At 52.4% G+C, this 18,617-nt stretch overlaps 2 protein-coding genes across 6 annotated transcripts; both read right to left on the bottom strand.

The window, feature by feature from the left end:
- Positions 1 to 4,525: 4,525 nt before the first annotated feature.
- Positions 4,526 to 6,835, bottom strand: HEXIM1 (HEXIM P-TEFb complex subunit 1). The gene has a single exon (XM_032870993.1). It carries the CDS (start codon positions 6,189 to 6,191, stop codon positions 5,112 to 5,114), a length of 1,080 nt encoding a protein of 359 aa, XP_032726884.1. The 5' UTR covers positions 6,192 to 6,835; the 3' UTR covers positions 4,526 to 5,111.
- Positions 6,836 to 8,785: 1,950 nt separating this feature from the next.
- ACBD4 (acyl-CoA binding domain containing 4) lies at positions 8,786 to 17,418 on the bottom strand. 5 transcript variants are annotated; one of them, XM_032870998.1, is made up of 10 exons: positions 17,329 to 17,418; positions 16,818 to 16,947; positions 16,449 to 16,569; positions 16,294 to 16,378; positions 15,883 to 16,003; positions 15,541 to 15,627; positions 15,154 to 15,224; positions 14,987 to 15,065; positions 14,280 to 14,410; positions 8,786 to 8,955 (listed from the first exon to the last, which is right to left on the bottom strand). In XM_032870998.1, the coding sequence occupies exons 2-10, from the start codon at positions 16,903 to 16,905 to the stop codon at positions 8,908 to 8,910; spliced, it is 831 nt and encodes a 276-aa protein (XP_032726889.1). In that variant the 5' UTR covers positions 16,906 to 16,947; positions 17,329 to 17,418; the 3' UTR covers positions 8,786 to 8,907. The 5 variants fall into 5 exon arrangements, with proteins under 5 accessions (XP_032726889.1, XP_032726888.1, XP_032726886.1 ...); XM_032870997.1 differs by lacking the exon at positions 8,786 to 8,955 and adding an exon at positions 11,033 to 11,650 and having other exon boundaries at positions 14,987 to 15,062; XM_032870995.1 differs by lacking the exon at positions 8,786 to 8,955 and adding an exon at positions 11,033 to 11,653 and having other exon boundaries at positions 14,987 to 15,062.
- Positions 17,419 to 18,617: the final 1,199 nt, after the last annotated feature.

Raw genomic sequence — 18,617 nt, forward strand, 5'->3', positions numbered from 1 at the left:
CTAGCTGTTCTGGATGTGGGGGGGGGGGGCGGGGGAGTCCTGTGGTGCGTTACCTGACATTTCACTAAATACAGCCAGCTCTTAATTTCCCGAAGGTGAACTGTTTGGTTGTGGTTTTGTTTTTTTGGGTGTGTTTTTGTTTTTTGTTTTGTTTTTTACTTTTCTATGGATTCCATCTTCTGTTTCTCCTTTTTTCTATAACTTTTGAAGTAACTAGGGTAAAGCATATTTATTGATATTTTTCCCAAGTGAAGGATTTTAATTTTACTCTGGATGAAAGGGAAATTAAAACACCAATCAAACGGGCAACTGCTCTGGTCTTAAACAGTAGGGGCTAGCTGAGTTGGTGGAGCAGGCGACTCTTGATCTTGAGGTTATGGGTTTGAGCCCCACACTGGGCATAGAGATTACTAAAAAAAAAGAAAATGATAATTATATCAATGGTAGCTTACTTTTGTATGACACACTTTCATGGTGTCTTGTTTAATGCTGATAGCCATTTTGTAAAGTAACCACAGCGCCATTTTGGTGATGAAGAATGAGGCTCGGTTGTTTCCAGGGTTCCACTGCTAGTATGTGTCAAAGATACGACTAGGACCCTGGTTTTTTTACTCCTAAACCAGCCTAATTTTTAGGTTTTCTGTCTTTAGAAGTACCGTGTCTATTTTTTTGAACATTTTTTTAAACATTTTTTAAACATTTTATTTATTTGACAGAGAAGAAACAGGCAGGGGGCGGGGGAAGCAGGCTCCCTGCTGAGCAGAGAGCCCAGTGTTGGGCCCCAGTCCCAGGACCCTGACATCATGACCTGAGCCGAAGGCAGAGGCTTAACCCACTGAGTCACCCAGGCGCCCCTACCTCGTCTATTTTTAAAAAAGATTTTATTTGACAGAGCACACAAGCAGGGGGAGTGGGGGGGGGTGGTGAGCAGGGAGCCTGATGTGGGGTTTGATCCCAGAACCCTAGGATCATGACCTGAGACAGATGCTTAACTGACTGAGCCACCCAGGACACCCCCCACCCTCCCCGCAAAGCCCCTCTCCCTTCTGCCAGTCTATTTTTCTGAATTAAACCAATCCGGGCCTCCCTGGCTTTCCCAAAAACAGATCTAAAGGTCCCTATCTCCCAAGGACCACTTTATTTCTTTATTTTTTTATTAACATATAATGTATTATTTGCCCCAGGGGTACAGGTCTGTGAATCATCAGTCTTACACGTTGCACAGCACTCATCATAGCACATACCCTCCTCAGTGTCCATAACCCATCCACCCTCTCCCTACCCCCCTCCACACAGCAACCCTCAGTTTGTTTCATGAGATAAGAGTCTCATGGTTTGTCTCCCTCCCGATCCCATCTTGTTTCATTTTCTCCTTCCCTACCCCCCCCCAACAACCTCCTGCCCTGCCTCTCAAATTCCTCATATCAGGGAAATCATATGATAATTCTCTGATTGACTCATTTCACTCAGCGTAATACCCACTAGTTCCATCCACATCATTGCAAATGGCAAGATTTCATTTCTTTTGATGGCTGCATAGTATTTCTCTGTGTTTGTGTGCATGCACGCGTGTATCCACGTGCGCGCACACACACACATCCACACATCTTTATCCATTCATCTGTTGATTGACATCTAGGTTCTTTCCATAGTTGGCTATTGTGGACATCGCTGCTATAAACATTCGGGTGCACATGCCCCTTTGGGTCACTACATTTGTATCTTTGGGGTAAATACCTGGAAATGGGATTGCTGGGTCATAGGGTAGCTCTGTTTTCAACATTTGAGGAACCTCCGTACTGTTTTCCAGAGTGGCTACACCAGCTTGCATTCCCACCAACAGTATAGGAGGATTCCCAAGGGCACTTTATCTTCTAGGCTAGCCCCCCAAAAGTTTTCCTTGCTCAAAGGAGGATTAAGCTTTCCAGCCATCCGTCTCAAAGGTTAGGAAGCACTTTGCCCTGACTGGATACTCAGGCTCTCTAGGATGAGAAAGGGAACAAAATGAAATTGCTAATATGTAAGCATGGTCTTTTGAACAGCCCATTTAAAATGTTTGGCGGAGAGGACTTTAGTGAAAGGTTAGAGATCCTCGAGTGATTTGAGGATCGTCGTCATCAAAGCCTGCCCCACCCTGCGGTTAATATAAGTAATTCAGAGTCTTCTCTATCCTGAGAGCAGTATGTTACTCAGGTGTTTTAACATAGAAAGTGTTAATAGAAAACAGATTTCATACAAACCTTATCATTCTAAGAACATAAGTGCAATACATATTATAAAGTGCCTTTGGAAGCAAAGTTCAAAAAGTTGCCTATCTCAAGGTAAATCAAAGTCATTTGCGAGTTACTTGAAATTATATATATATATATATTTTAAGATTTATTTATTTATTTGACAGACTGAGATCACAAGTAGGCAGAGCAGCAGGCACAGAGAGAGGAGGAAGCAGGCTCTCCGCCAAGCTGAGAGCCCGATGCGGGGCTCGATCCCAGGACCCCAAGATCATGACCTGAGCCGAAGGCGGAGGCTTTAACCCACTAAGCCAGCCACCCAGGCACCCCACTATTTATATTTTTAAAGACTAGACAGAATGTCTCCTGAGAGTAAAACATACTTTTTTTTCCTGATGATAAATGTATGTATAGAGTGTTTTTTTTTTTTTAAGATTTTATTTATTTAACAGACAGAGATCACAGGTAAGCAGAGAGGCAGGCAGAGAGAGGAAGGGAAGCAGGCTCCCCGCTGAGCAGAGAGCCCGATGCGGGGCTCAATTCCAGGACCCTGGGATCATGACCTGAGCCGAGGGCAGAGGCTTTAAACCACTGAGCCACCCAGGCGCCCCTGTATAGAGTTTTTAAGACTGACGGTGGGGGAAACAAGATCGTTAAACTTAAGTCCATCTTTCTAAGAAGTTCTGCAGTCAGAGGTGATCACTGCCGCATCCTGTAGTGCAGTCAAAATGAGGATTCTCTGCATATAAAGCCAGAGGGCAGTGTTGCTGCTGTTCCACCAAGCAGTGTTTCTGGGACTACTGCATGACGTCATAGCAGAAGGAAAATTAAAAACACGAAGAAAACTATTTCAAAATAGACATTTAATGTAATTTTTAGGCCAAAAGAAAAATTGATCATACATTGTCTTCAGTGGACCATCTGCCAGCATAGGACCAGTTTCATTCAGCTCTGAAGGCCCTGAGTCAGTTCTTACCGGCATAATTCCCCTTGATTCATTGATTTGTGAATGCTTATGAATCATAAGGTGCATTTCACTCTTGAAGTTCCTGCCACCTCCACTATTCCATTTAGATACAAAAGCAAGCTTTCCAGTGGGAGTTTTGTGTCCCTTCCTCCACACAGCCCCCACCTCTTTCCTGCAGATGTTCTTAACCTAAAGGAGTTTGACAGTCACAGGATTCTCGTGAACCCTCATCCCCAGAAAAATGTACATATAACCCAAGTCTGCATAGACTTGGGTTCATGAATCCCAAGGTCCCCTCTAGATTCTAAGGCTCCAAGTTAAGGAACCCCTGTACTAATGACAGGAGCAATGCATTTGCCCTAGGGAAACTGACACAGGGTGGGTGGAGATGGGCTAGATTAACCATAATGAGGAAGGAATAATCATACTTTTTTTTAAGGAGATAGAAGTTTATTAAATACACCACAAGGGAATGGCAGGCAGGACTGCAAAGGAGAGATTATCTGCCAACAACCTTGATTTCTTACTATTTTGATTTGGGGGCAGAAATTAATTCCCAGGGTCTCCCTGCATTTTCGTGTCTTTGTTTCTTCTTTCTCCCTGCATTTTCAAGAACGGAACTATTCCAGAGCCTAAGCAGCTATTAGGAGAGTGGGACTAGTGGCTGCAAAGGGAATGAATGAATGTACAGGGTTCCCACTTGCCCCATAAGGACTTAATTTAGCTCCTCAACCAGAAGCTTTACATTTGATTTGCAGTGAGGGGGCGGATTTCTAATTTTGGTTTGACCCTCATGAAAAGGTGGACAGCTTCTGTTCTGTTTTTTTGTTGTTGTTGTTGTTGTTGTTTGTTTTTTTTTTTTAAGTGTAGGAAGCACTTAAGTATTAGATAATTAGGGTAAGTCCTTGGAATGCCCCAAACAACAATTTCCCCTGTAAATCCAATATTCCCTACCTCTGAATGTCTTAACAAAAGAACTGCCACACAAGTTTATCCAACCATTGCTTGCACAAAAATGCAAGGGGTTTACCAAGAACCTTTTTCAGACACACAGAAACTTGTTCCAGCCTTGTTGGGAAAGTGAAGGAACCACTAAAAACCTATTTGTAGGAATGAAATGAGACTGTCAGTTGTCTAACCTAACAGACTGCCAAATTAGGTTTACAGTTTTGTTAATAGACTTTCAAATGGCTGTTGAGAAGCAGAATTAAATTTTAAGCTTCTGATTGTAGCCACTTTGCTTCCCAAACACCCAACACTGGTTTCTTTCTCTAGCATCAAAAAAGAAAACCAAGGCACTAGAAAGTGAGCACACTTAAGTTTTGAAGATAATTAATCTTTATATTTTGCCTGAACTGTATATTTAACACACTAAAACCCACTGAAGAGGAAAATCAGCAAATTGAAAATTGTCCCATTAAAGATTTTTTGCAAACTGACAAATTCAATGATTTCTTTACCCCCCCCCAATGCAATCACTTAAGTCAGCACAATTTTGAATTAGCTCTAGAAATCACACTGAAACTATGTTACATTTACAAATATTAAATTTATTATAGCTAGAATGAATTTAATTGTTCTCAGATTTGGCCACCTTAGCTCCGTTTAAGGAGGGGATTTTTAACAGAAAAATGCATTATAACTTGGTCAAGTTACTTACACATTAAAAAAAAAAAACTTCTAAAAAGGAAAACAAGAAAAGCAACCCTTCAGTTTCACATAATTAAAGAACAGGAGAAAAGCACACAAGCTACATCATAGCTAAATTTACCAAACCAACCAAAGCCGGGGGGGATTTTCTCTTCTGATTATTGTCATAAAAAGGTCCACTGTCTTATATACACATGTGTATAATGTTACATTCCATCACTGTAAAAAGTCCCCTTTGCCCCCTCCCCCCAAAAAGTTTCAGTCTAGTCCCCAAACTTGGACAGCGGCGCTCGCTCCTGCTGCCGGTGCAGTTCGTTCTCTGTCAGCAGCTGGAGGTTCTCGGCGCGCAGCCGGTCCAGCTCTAGCTCCAGCTCCCGAACACGCGCGTCGTCGCCGCCCAGCCGCTTGCTTTCCAGCCGCAGCCGGTTATTCTCGTCCTCCATGCGTGAGAGGCACTTCTCCAACTCCAAGTACTCCTTGATGAGCTCCTGCTTGCTCATGTTCTGCAGACTCTCCGCGTGGTACCGCTCGTAGGTCTCCGAGAAGTCCCGCTGCAGAAACTCGCTGCCGTCTCCTCCCATCCCGTCGCTGCCCCCATCCTCCTCGCCCGCTTCTTCCATGAAGTCCTCGTCGCTGGTGTCGTCGGATTTGGCAGCGGCCCGCTTAGGGTAGAGACCGGTTTTGAGATCCGGCTCCTCCTGGTCGTGATCATCCATGAGGAACTGCGTTGTGTTATAGGGTGCGACAGGCTGGCCCTTGGCGAACATCTCAGCTCGAATCCTTGAAGCTCGCAGGCTCTGTTTCTCGTCGAACTTTTTCTTCTCTTCCCAGGTCAGCTTGTAGTACGGTTTCCAATGCCGCTTCTTCTTGGAGGGGCGTCTCCTATGTTTTTTCTTGCCCAGCTGTCTCTGCTGCTGTCCCCACGCCTCCTCGCCCCCTGCAGCAGGAGCCCCCAACTTGTTGGCCTCGGAATCATGACAAGGCTGTGCGAGAGACTCGGCCTCGGGCCTCGGTTCCCCCGCAGCCTCCGGCGGGGGGGCTCCGCCAGCGGACAAGTCGTCCCCATTCTGGCCCTTCTTGCCTGCTTGCGGGCAGCTAGGTTCTGGACGGACCGGGGTCTGCAGGGGAGGCGGCTGCTGCTCCAAGCTCCCTTCCCCCTCCTGCCCCGGACGGCCACCCGACCGGGGGGACGCTCTCGATTGCCACCTACTGTCCTCCTCGGGCACCCGCTCCTCCGCTCCTGGGGGGCGATCGGGGTTCCGCTCATCGTGAAGAGCAACAGCACCTGTACAGTTGCTATTTTGAGGCTGGTGCTGGTATTCTGACAAGAGTGGCTCGGCCATGGCTAATAGAGTCCTCTTCTCGAAGTTTGAAAAATTTTGGCTGTAAGTCCTTAAGAAGAAGAGAAGGTTTCCTTTCCTTTTAAAAATGTCCAGCAGAGTCCTCTTCGGTTTGTAATTGCTGCAGTGACGCCTTTAGCCAGTCCTTCTGTAAACAAACTCCAAATGCAACTTGGGAGAGCTCAAGTCAGTAAAGGGTTAAGCGCCCACAGCGCGGCCAGCTAGCGGGTCCAAGGGGGTGCAGCAGCAGTAACAGTACGTAATGTGCAAAGGGGGTGGACCTCAAGCCTCCCCGCAGAGCGCCCCCACAATCGAGTTGGTGGGCAAGGAGATGAGGTTAAGTCCAACGGGTTAAACCCAGCCCCGAAGGGGTTAAAACTACCCGATGACGCTGCCTCCGAGGGCCGAATCCACAAAGGGTTAAATCCCCTGCCGCAGAGCCCACAAGGGGTTAAAGTCCCAGAGCCACCTCCTCCCACTTCCACGGGTGTCGCTCCAACCCGAGCTCCCAGTTCCCTAGGCCCGGCCGGAGCCTCAGCTGAGGACAGACAAACTCATCTCCCCCTTAGCTCGATGCTCGGCTCTGCTCAGATCTCCACCGCCTCCTCCTCTTTTTCCTCCCTCCCTCCCCCCCCCCTCCGACAGTAACTCTTCCGCCTCCTCCCCCCCAACTTCCCCTCCCAACCTGCCTCTCCACCTGCCAACTTCCAACTGCTGTCTCTAAGCCCTCTGCGCCCCTTTTATATAGAAGCCTGTCCGCCCCGCCCATGCGCATGCGTAACGGAGTTCCCATGTCAGGAAGCTGGGAGTCGTAGTTCCCATCCCTCAGGCCCGCCGTCCTAGCGCGCCGTGCGACGTAGCCAATCCCAGAACGCGCAGGCGGTGACTTCCAGGCCGCCTCCTTCCATCGCATAGCCCTCGCTAGAGAAACGTGGGTGACCATTGGCCAGGAGTCGCACGTCTCGCCGAAGAAGGAAAGCCAATTCCAGAGAAGATGGGGCGGGCTTTGGACCATACCATTCTGTTTCAGGAATACGAGAAGATTCGATGGCCTCTGAGGGCCTACACAGAATATTTTTATGAAAAGGTGCGTTTTAAAGGGTATTATCATAGTCTGTCCTCAGCGGAAGGGTTCCGAAGGTTATAAACATTTGTTAGCTAAAGCCAAAATGGTTTATCCCTAAAAAGTAGTCCCTACAGTGTAAAAGAAGATTAAATCCTATAAAGAGAGATGTTGGCCTGTGGCTAATAACTCTCGATTCTTAAGATTACAGGAATGGGCTGCAAGATGTGTGTGGTTAATGCCTGGGGCTGACATTTGCGGAAGGATATTGTGAACGCATTTTGTAAGACGAAAAGCGTATGAAGAAGTAAACAAATGAAGAATAAAAAGTGCCGCCTTAAAGGGACAGTGTGACTGCATTAGTGCAGCAACCCCGGACTAGGCCTCGGAGGATGAGAAGGCAGGTTCGAGTCCCTGATGACTTCCACCCTCTGGCCTTGTTACCGCTGGACCAAAGTGGCCGATCCCCAGCCCAGGCCTACTCTTTCAGGGCCGCGGCCGCCCGAGGACCAGTGCAAAATGGTGGGCCGGTGGGCCGTGACCGAACCTCTTGCCTGGGTGGGGATCCGGGAAGCGCGGGGTGTGCACCTGGGGCCCCCAGAAGACCCGGGGTGGGAAGGCCGCGCCCCGGGGCTTCAGCTTCCCTCGAAGAAAATGGCCTCCTGGGGCTGACTGGGTCTCTTCACTTCCGAGCTGACTGGGAACATTTCCTGAGCTCAGACAAGACAGTCTGGGCCCGCTGATGGACCTCTTTGGGGGGAGGCGGGGGAGCAGGTTCAAAATTAATCCTGAGTTTAAATAATCAGCCATGGCTAGCCGAAAGAGAAGGGCTCTTCTTCATCCATGGGCGCTGGGCAGCACTGGGAGGGAACGGAACCAGAAGCTTCCCCAAAGAGGAGGTGTTGCCTAGAAATGAGGGCAGGGGGATGCTGGCCCAGGACTTTGGGGGTAGACTTATGGGATAGGGAAGGTGACACAGTCTCCTTGAGAAAATTCTCCAGATTCCGAGCTCCAGCCCGGAGAACAGGATCCTGGGGTAGCCCAAACTCTGCTCTAATCATTTAGGCCTAAAATCTCAGTGTAGTAACAGCCTCTCCCTCTTGCCGCACACCCGTGACCCATTCATATTTCTTAATAGCAACATCTTACATGCAGACCTCTTTCTAACATACAACAGTTCTTTACGCAGGATCACTTGACCCCACCACAGCCCAGTGAGTTAGGGTAGGAATGATTGTCTCCATTTTAGAGATAAGAAATCTCTGAGATTATGAGAAATAAAGTGACTTGTCCAAGGTCCCATGACAACTAAGTGGCAATTCTTGCTAGAACGAAGGCCTTTGTGACCCTTGAGTCACTTTTCTTTCACAAAAAAATTCCTTTTCTCAAGAACTTTGGAATTAGTTCCTTTCCATTTCCAACAGCTTTAGCTTAATTAAAGCCCTCATTTCTTCATTTAGCAAACATTTGCTAGGAAGAAACAATGATGAATAAAATGCCATCCTTGCTGCTTATGGACACTGTGGAGAGGCCATTAAACCACGCTGAGCCAAAATGACAAATAAAGAAAATCCTGGCAAAGACCTTGTGAACCAAGCTGCTCAGGAGTTGGGAATTGTGGACAGGATTTGTGGGGGACATGTCTTCTTGGCTCCCTCAGAAGGATGAAGGGATTTCAGGCCCAGTAGCATGAAGAAGGGCATTCTGTAAAGAACAAGCATCATGTCCAAAGAAAGGACTCGTCTAGAACTCAGGAGTGGTTCCATGGGGAAGTGGTGATGGGCATGCCCCAAAGGAGAAGCAAGCAAGAATGCCAGCTGTTTTGAAATTGACCACTCCAGTTCCTGGGCTTCCAAGAACTCCCTGCATCTGAAAAAGCTGCTGTTCTTTGTGCTCCTTCATCAGTCATGCAGGAGACCCCCCTGTGAGCAAAAGCTGCCCCTCACACTGAGAGCTCCCTGAGGAAGAGAGGTTTTGCAGAGAACTTGAATGGGAGTCAGAGATCTCTTTAACTCCCAGAGGACTCCTGGGTACCCTCATTCAGGGGGATTGAGAGGTACAGCTGAGCCCAGCCACTGTCAGTTTACTGGAGAGGGCTCATCTGTCACATGTGGGGAGTGGTGGGCAGAGTGATAGGTTGTGGAATTCTAGAATTCCGTCAAACAAGAGGCCAGGCACCTTGATATTAGCTGAGTTTTAACCCACTGCCAAGCATTTTACATGACTTGGGCATGCCTGGGTGGCTCAGTCAGTTGTGTCTGCCTTCCACTCAGATCATGATCTCAGGGTCCTGGGATCGAGTCCTTCATGGGGCTCCCTGCTTGGCCGGGAGCCTGTTTTTCCCTTTGCCTGCTGCTCCCCCTGCTTGTGCTCTCTCTGACAAATAAAATCTTAAAACAAAAAACCCAGGACTGCCTTAATGATGAGATCTTCATCCTTATTTCACCAACAAGGCAACCCAGGTTCAGAGCAGTTAAGGATCTTGCCCAAGTCCCACAGCTACTGTACCCTTTCCTGCATCCCTAGCATCACTTTGGTCCCTCTCCTGCTGTTGTCCATCTGTAACACAAGGGTTTATTTAGTCTTTCTGCCCCTGGGCTGGACCGTAGAGCACCTGGGCCTGTATGTCTGCCCAGAGGGACGCCCTCCCCTCCTTGAGAGGAGGACTGACAGAGTGACTGAGGCTCCCAGTGGATCAAATGATAGCCAGCCTTGGTAGCGGTCAAGGCCAGAGGCTAGGGGCGGATACACGGAACTCAGGAGTTTAAGGGTCTCCAAGAAGGGGCTTTCAAAACTGCTTCTTCCTCACCGGGTGCAGGAAGGTCCTGTGGCCCAGGCGGTGGCAGCTGCAAGGGCCCAAGGCTGCTGTGGCCCTCTGCTGTTGGGGCCCTTGGCCAGTGGCCTCTCCCGCGCTGAAACTAGAAGGCGCTCAGAGTGGCGGGTTCTCCACCGAATACCGGCCACTGCTGGGGGCGGGGGGGCGGGGAGCAGGGCGAAAGGGGAGAGGGAGCGACAGGGCTGTCGCATACCACAGGGAGACCAAGGCCGCCAGGCGGTGAGAAAAATAAGTTCGGAACCCGAGCAGCCGGCGGCACCCACAGTCTGTGCCCACGCGGGCGCTCTGCCCACCTCCACGGGGGCTCCCGCGCCCGACCCCGCCCCCACTCCTCAGGGCAAGGCGGGGACTAGGCCCCCGCTGGGTCTTGGCCTTCCAGAAAGTTCCCTGGGAAAGCCTGAGCGCGGAGGTCACGGGCGGGGGCACCGGGAGCGAGCAGCTGTGGAGGGGGAAGCGGGCGGTGGGCATTTCCGGGGCGGGGGGCCCGGGGCCCCATCCTGACCGCCCGCGCTCCGGCCTACGAGCAGCCGCCCTTCTCTCCGGGCGGGGACGGCCTCCCTCTCCTCCGCACTACCCTGCTCTGCCGGGCGGGGGGCGGAGCCGTGCCTTGGCCCCACCCCCGGCGACAGCGGCGGGCCCCGCGCCCCTCCCTCGGCCGCCCCGTCCGCTCTCCACCCCTGCCCCCCTCGGCCCCGGGCCCCTGTGCTCCCGGCTCCTGTGCCGGACTCCCGGGACTGTCCTGGGGGCACTAGGGGAGAGGCAGGGAAGAGGCTTGTGCCTTGCGCGCCCGGACCCGGCTTCCCGCCTCACTCCATGGGGACCCAGACGGTAGAAGATTAAGGTCTTATTTTATTTAGTGAAACATTCATTTGTAAGTGAATCTTCCCCGAAGACGTCCTGAGTGTGTGTGTGTGTGTGCGCGCAGTGGGAGGGAGGCCGGCAAAACGGAGCTCACTCCCCTCCCCCCAACTCGGCCGGGCCTCCTGGCCTCCCTCCCTCAGCCTCTCAGCCAATCATTCTTCCCGGTCCCAGCCCAAGTCCCAACTTGCCCAAGAGCTGGCCCTCCACCGGGAGAAGCTGGGGTGGGAGAAGAGTCAGGTGACCCAGAGGGAGGGGAGGGCAGAGGCTGAGACCGGGCAGCCCCGCCTCCGAGTCACGGCCAACCCAGAAGCGGGGACGTGCACCACTCCCACACCCTCCCCAGGGAACCTGGGTGTTTGGGTGGGAGGGGAAACGCGTCCGTGTGAAGTCGCGGGGGAGGATGGGCTCTTAAATGCCCCCCGCCCCCCGCCCAATACGGGAGCGGTGCAAAGGCAAACAACTGGTTGGGGGGACAGAGTTAATGCTGTTCCTCTCCTAAACCCTAGGAAGGCTCAGGGCACAGCAGGACAGGGGGCTCATAGCCACCTCAGTTGGCTGCAGAGACCCCTCCACTGAGAGTCACCTCTTCTGGGTCCGAAACTGTCGGAAGAGCCACTGGACGATGAAGGGCCACAGGAGGAAGAAGAGCAGCGTGGGACCCGAGAGCCTGAAGGGCCGTGGCCGGGCACTGGGCGGGGTCCTCTGCTGCCAAGAGGGAGGGAGTCAGGGACCAGCCCAGGCTTCAGCACCGACTGGGGCCTCTTGAGGAACCTGCTACCAGAACTAAGTGGGAGCTTCGTCTGGGGGACCTGCCTCCCTAAGATTGTAAGAACTGGGGCAAAGCAGGCACTACACCCAAATCTGCAGAGATCCTGGGGTTCCTAGTGGGTCCCTGACAGCCGACCTCCAGTTCCCTCCCACATCCTCCTCCCAGGACAATCCCAGGTGCCGGAGAGACTGGCTTCTAGGCTGTCTCTTCCGGGCCACTGTTCGTAGGGCATGAACACCCAATATGATAAAGGATGTACCACATATTTCAAACGGTGCTCAGATTTTCGTTTCTCAAAATCATTCTCTGCTAAAAAGAGCCAGGACTCCTTGGAGAAGTGGCTAATTCCAGGTCTGGAGCAGGGAAGGTCAAGGTGAATGTGGGACATATTGTACCAGAAAGCAAGGAAGCTTTTAAAGATTAATGAGGTCACGTTATGAGAACGTAGGACCCAGCTTGAAAGGGTCTCCATTGACCAAAATTGTGACAATGTAAGCATCACAAAGAATTTTCTGTTGATTGAAATACTGAATCTTTAAAATCCATTAGTCCATAATGATATGCAAAGGGAAAGTTGGAAATCTGTCACTATTGAGGTAGCCATTAAATCACTCCTCACTTTAAAATAGGTGATTAAAAAGGAAGAATTAAGCCTTTATTCTGCCTTTCCATAAGGCACTGAACTTCAGGGAAATCCTGGATGACACGCTACAGAAAAGTGACACCTAAGATATGATAAAGGAATAATAAGGACGCCTGGGTGGCTCAGTTGGTTAAGCAACTGTCTTCGGCTCAGGTCATGATCCTGGACTCCCGAGATGGAGTCCCACATTGGGCTCCCAGCTCCACAGGGAGACTGCTTCTCCCCCTGACCTTCTCCCTTCTCATGCTCTCTCCCACTCTCTCTCTCTCAAATAAATAAAATCTTTAAAAAACAAAAAAAGGAATAATAAAATTTAAAAGTCAGTATTTTTTTGCCCAAGTAAATTATTGATCCAGGCAAGGATTATCCATCAATTGTCAAAAATCGCAGGGCCAGTGGAGTGAATGGGGGAGCTGGACATTTCCTTGGCTCCAACAGTGATGGGACCCAACTGTCACCCCTTCATCCATGCTAGTGGTCCATGCGAGAATCATTCATGGCAGGACATCCACACCTGTGTCCCCCCAATGTGAAGAACATCACGTCTGACATAATCTGGTCATGTAAACTTAGCCAGCCATGAGGATGTCATCCGAAAGACCCAAAAAGGACCATTCTCCAGGACCACAGCACTGGCCCAGTCCCGATAAGTCAGTAGCAAGGAAGCAGGGCTGGTCTAGATGAAAGGAGTCTTAAAGGACAGAGGAGCCCATTGCAGCACATGCCCCCCGGGGACCGGACAGACAGAGCAGCTGGCAAAGGCCATTTCGGGACTACTGGGGAGATTTCAGTTTGGAGCGAGGATTTGATGGTACGAAGGACTTGGGTGTGCTAAAATGTTGTCGTTTGGGCTAGGTAGTAGAATGTTCTTATTTTTAGAGCTGGAAAACCAGCTGTTTTGGGGTGCAAGTCTTTAAAATCTTCGGCATGTAAAATTAGCTAAAGGTCACATAAATGAGAAGGCCTCGAAGGGGTGGGCCTTGAAAGGTGAATCTGAAGCAAAATCCCTGCCCCCTGGCTGCCACCCACGGTGTCAAGGGGGTCAGGGGTCACTCAGGCGAACCCCCACATCCAGCAATTCATCAGTCTCCTGCCCCCGTGACCCCAGGCGTCTCAAGAACAGGAGTCCTCGGTGAGTCCCGGCTTCCGAGAGAGACAGACCTGGGGCCACTCCCAGCTCCATCACTTGATGTTAATAATAATAGTAATAGTATACAGTGGAGCCCACTGGAGAAGACCTTCCTGGAGAGGGGTGGTTGGGGGGGTGCATTATCTCATCTAACCCTCACAGCAGCTCTGTGAGGTTCCTCTGGGCTGGATTACCCAGCCTTCCCGAGATCCCGTTTTCTCTTCTGTAAAAGGGAGATGAAAAGCAAACCTAGTTCATTGTGTGTTGTGTGGATTAAATGAGATAATGTTAAGTCCTGTGTTTGGCACTCAGTAAGGGCTCTGGGAGCCGACGGTGCAGGCGCCCAGGAGCCCAGGTGTAAGGGGCAAGCGGATCTAGAAGTAGAGGGGAGAGAGCGAGGGGTGCACAGGCTGAATTGTTTGGGAGCAAACCCTAAAGCCGGGTCCTGACGAAGGGACAACAGGGACCTCCAGCCCCCGTGCAAACAGCTGGCACGTCCTGGCCTTCCAGACTGTTGGAATTAGCCCTCTGGCTCAGGTGCTCCCCCGGCAGAGGGAGGGAAGAGCAGGAAAGGAGGGCCCTTCCCACTCCCCCTTCCAGGGTGGGAGCACTTCAGTCCCCGGGGCTGTGCTGCCCGTGATAACAAGCCACACCACTCTCCGCAGAAGTCAGAGATGGCCGGCAGCTGGGGAATTAGGACAAAAAGACGGAAGTGGCTCCACGAGGGGCCTGGAGTAGAGACCCGCGGCATTCTGCCTCAATCATGCCCTGGGCCTTGGGGGCAGCTCACCTGCTTCGGGAGGCCAGACATGCTCTCCAGGCTCTGCAGTCTCGCCTGGACGTCCCGCATGCTTTCTTGCAGTGCCCGAACTGTTCCCGCCAGCCACGTGTCCAGTTCCTGGGGCCCCAGCACGCTGCCCTCTGCCCAGCACAGACACACAAGGAAGGGGACTCAGGAGGCAACTCAGCTAGGGACAGGATGGTGGCAGGCCAGGGCAGGTCTGGGGCAAAGTAAACCTAGAGAGCAATCCCTTGGAAAGTGTCCATTTTATAAAGTCCATCCGAGTGGCTGAGCAACAGGCTGCCACGCGTTTGAATCCCAGCACTGCCACTTAGCTGTGTGACTTTGGGTAAGCCAGAAACTTCTCTGAACCTCATTTTGCCATCTGAAAATTAGGGGAAGAGGTCATTGACTTCACAGGGCTGCTTACTCAGAGGAATAAAGGAGATAATATTTATGAAAGTGCCCCTTAAGAGGCATGGCACACTGGAAGTTCTAGAAGGAGATAAAGCAAAAATCACTGTCCTTTGACAGTCTCACATGGGAAGAGGACACAGAGAGGGGGCCGGGCAGGGACTTTGCCCATCCAGGCTGGTGTCTGGTTGTTTGGCAAATGCCCAGTGCCAGACTTTGACCTCTGCCCCAAGAGGGCAGTCAGGGGAAAGCCAGAACCAGAGGGAAGGGCAGAAGGGGGTGAGGGGTCGGCAAGGGCTCACCTCTCTCTTCAGGGAGCCTGGAGCTGGTCCGGGTGTCAGGCTGTCCTCCAGGGGATCCCTTCTGCTCCGTCCACACCTGCTGAGATGAGGCACAAGATGCCAGGGTGGGGGTCGAGCAGCTGGGGGGCAGTGGGGTGGGGAAGGCAGGGAACCAGGGGTCGTCTCACCAGCTCAGGCTCCAGCTGCTCCAAGGAATCACAGAAAACCTCAGAGTCCAGGTCCCTAGGTGGCTGGGACTCTGGGCAGGGAGAGAGGTAAAATTAATGACAAAAGGGAGGCCATGGAAGAAGGAGAGGGGTGTACAATGGGACAGAGGCACGTGTTCAGGGGACACTAGAGACACTGCCACAAGACGCAGAGATGGGTCCTAGGAGCGAGGTCCCGGAAGTGGAATCCCAGAACCTGCCCCTGGGCCTTTGCACGGACAGCAGGTCTCAGTATCTGTGGGTATGGGGTGTAGCATCCAGCCTTCTCCCCTTACCCACCCTATTGAAAGCCCCCCACCCACCCCTGTTCTGGGTTTGGCTCTCTGCCCCTCCAGCCCAGGCACTGACCTGGACTTGGGGGTGCTGGTTTCCTGGGGAGGCAGGGAGGCTCGGGGGCATCCCCAACATCTCCATTCAGGGCCTGCTCTCTCCAGCCTGCTGAGACACAGCACCCAGAGGTGGGGGTGGGAAGAGGCTGGCGCCTCCCATTGAGACTGGCTCCTGCTCCCCATCAGTCATGAGCTCTGTCTGAGACCCACTCCATCAGGGGCACTGGTTGGGAGTCCCTACAGGGACATCACCTGGGGCCCTCTTCCCTCAAATCCCCCTCCAACTGAGCAGCAGCCCCCTCCGCCTGGACCTGAGGAAGTTCACTCAGCACTTGTGGCGTTCACAGCCTGGAGGCCTGACCTGTGACCCTTCTCAGGAAGGTTTCCGGGGGCCTCGGCATATCAGGGATCACCTGGTACAAGGGCTCGAAGTAAGCAAACATGTCCTCTGCCACCTCGCCCAGGGGCACTGTGTCGATCACCTGTGGGGGAGGAGGTCTGTTGGGTAGGGGCTGGTCTCTCCTACCACTGTCCTCCTATCCCCTCTTGAGCTGGATCTCCTCCGCCCTGCTCCTGCCCTGTCATGCCCCTCCACCCTGTGCCCAGTCAGGGACCAGAGACAGGCAGGGCTGGGGACGGAGCACGAACGTGGGAATTCCTTCAGGTGTGTCAATGTGCAGGAAACATAATGGGGGTCAGTCCCAGAAGGGCAGAAGACAGGCCACCTAGCTGGGACCTCGGGGACAGAAAGAAGCCTGAGGCCTTTCCCTACCTTCTGTGCCACCAGCTTCATCTCAGTGATGTAGGCAGACATGGCCTCCTCCCTGCTCATCTTGCCCAGGCTGTTCCAGGCATCCCTGAGGGCAGAGAGCTGTGAGAGGCTGGTTGGCAGCTGAGGCTTGTTTGCCCTGCTGGTAGGGAGCTCACCACTTATATCGTCCAATTGGGTCCCAGAACCCGGGCCGGGGGACCAGGCAGGGTCCCATGGTAGCTTGCTTGTAGTAGCTGTAGAATCTCAGCATCTCTTCATAGGACGGGCGGTAAGAGCCTAGGCAGGCGGGTGGGAAGTAGAAGGCAGAGCATCACCCCTAACTCCAAGAGAGTGGAGACAGGCCTGGGGCCCCTCCCAGCTCCAACACTTTTGGAGGTGGGGGGAGAACCACCCTTGTAATGGGCAGAGATGGCGAGATGAGATCCCCAGAGTAGCCAGGGCAGGTACTTATCTGCATCAACTGCAGGGATCAGAGGCAGACCCCAATCTCGTAGACCCCCAAAGGCAGGTCCCGGTGCCCTCACCATTCTTAGGCAGGTTCTGAATGACACTGACAGCGGCCTGAAACTGTTTCTGGTAGTCCGGTTCTGGGCTTTCATTCTCGGTACCCATACCCAGTGGCTCCGAGCTCAGGGGACCCACTTTTGAGTGATTCTGCAAGAACAAGCCTCCGTGTGAGCAGACCTCCACGGTCCACTCTGGCACACACCTCCGGACGCCACTGATCACTTTCCAGCGGGGCGAGCTAAGCTCTAGACCCGAGTGAGACACCCCGGGAGTTCTGAGAAGACTACTTTTCCAACCCCAGGGGAGCATGGGTGGGGCCAGGGTGGGCGGAGAGGACCCTGGTGGGTGGGTGGAGGCAGGTGCCACGGTCTCTGTCCCTCCCTCTCTAGATGCACTTCTCCAACTCCTAAACAGGAGAATGGGCAAGCCAAGAGAAGTCAGGGCGGGGTCAACAGTCTCCCACTCTAGTCCCCCACCCGCTCTGCCCTGGGGTCCCCTATCCCAGCCGCTCGGCTGTCAGGCACTCACCCTGCAGCGCCCACTACCCGGACCTAGGTCCTTTGTCGCCACTAGCCGGAGGCTTCCGACTGACCTCCCGGCCCAATCTGACCGGGATGTGGACGCAGGGGAAAATTTAAACCAATGAGAAAGCCCGTTTCAGCTTCTTTTACTATACCTCAACCACTCAGCGCGGTCCTTTCAAGATTATGCAAATAGTTTAGCTGTGCGTCTCCCAATCAGCCGAGGCACATCCGCGGGCGGGCTCCCCAACCTTGTGGGGACCATAGGCGGGAGGAGGCGCCACCTGGTGGACATAGTAAAACGACGCAGAGTCCTCGCGCCCCCTGGTGGAAGCCCGCTTCGGTCAGCTGAACCCAGGTCCGGCAGAACCCACCCACCCGAGTTCCTCAGGCCCTTCTAGGCGCTGGGGATAAAAAAAGGGAGTCATGCCTTGGAGGAAGAGGGGGTCCTGGAGGGGTTCTGCAGGAGGGGCATTGAAAACTGAGTTTTGGAACGCGTAAGTGTAAGCCAAGAGAGGAATGAGGAAGGTCATTCCTGGAGGAAGAAATTGCGGGATCAAAAATGCAGAAAGAGGGCGCCTGGGTGGCTCAGTGGGTTAAGCCGCTGCCTTCGGCTCAGGTCATGATCTCGGGGTCTTGGGATCGAGTCCCGCATCGGGCTCTCTGCTCGGCAGGGAGCCTGCTTCTCTCTCTCTTTCTCTCTCTCTCTCTGCCTGCCTCTCCATCTACTTGTGATCTCTGTCAAATAAATAAATAAAATCTTTTAAAAAAAATGCAGAAAGAATATCCCGGGAGGTGTGAGGACAGGACCCAAACCAGTATGCTGCATCTCTCGGTCGAGGATATCTGAAAGTGGGCTAGAGCAAGTAGGTGGCAAATCTAGGTCCTGAGGAAGTAAGCTTTCTTTCTTTTTTTTTTCTTTTAATATTTTATTTATTTATTTGATAGAGATCACAAGTAGGCAGAGAGGCAGGCAGAGAGAGAGGAGGAAGCAGGCTCCCTGCTGAGCAGAGAGCCCGATGCGGGGCTCGTTTCCAGGATCCTGGGATCATGACCTGAGCCAAAGGCAGAGGCAGAGGCTTTAACCCACTGAGCCACCCAGGCGCCCCGTAAGCTTTCTTTTTGAGATGCCATGCTCTTGGCCGCCACCGAGGGGCGGTGTGCGCCCGGCTCTCCGCACCCAACCTGGGGCAGCTGCGGCAGACAACATTAAAACGGTTGGTCTTCTGCCATCCCACCCTTCGAGCACAAATATTCTGATGGTGTCACATGAGACGGCCACCAAGACCCACACTC

This window comes from Lontra canadensis, unplaced genomic scaffold (assembly GCF_010015895.1).
Source record: "Lontra canadensis isolate GAN:19392208 unplaced genomic scaffold, GSC_riverotter_1.0 scaffold41, whole genome shotgun sequence".
Lineage (NCBI taxonomy): Eukaryota > Metazoa > Chordata > Mammalia > Carnivora > Mustelidae > Lontra > Lontra canadensis.

What these genes read in the sequence shown, in the direction of transcription:
- HEXIM1 (XM_032870993.1), bottom strand. Translation starts at nt 6,191, where the DNA reads ATGGCCGAGCCACTCTTGTCAGAATACCAGCACCAGCCTCAAAATAGC.
- ACBD4 (XM_032870994.1), bottom strand. Translation starts at nt 16,905, where the DNA reads ATGGGTACCGAGAATGAAAGCCCAGAACCGGACTACCAGAAACAGTTT. An exon ending in TCAGAACCTGCCTAAGAATG is followed by an intron (nt 16,570 to 16,817) that starts GTGAGGGCACCG and finishes CCGCCTGCCTAG; the next exon opens with GCTCTTACCGCCCGTCCTAT. An exon ending in TGAAGCTGGTGGCACAGAAG is followed by an intron (nt 16,004 to 16,293) that starts GTAGGGAAAGGC and finishes CCTCCCCCACAG; the next exon opens with GTGATCGACACAGTGCCCCT.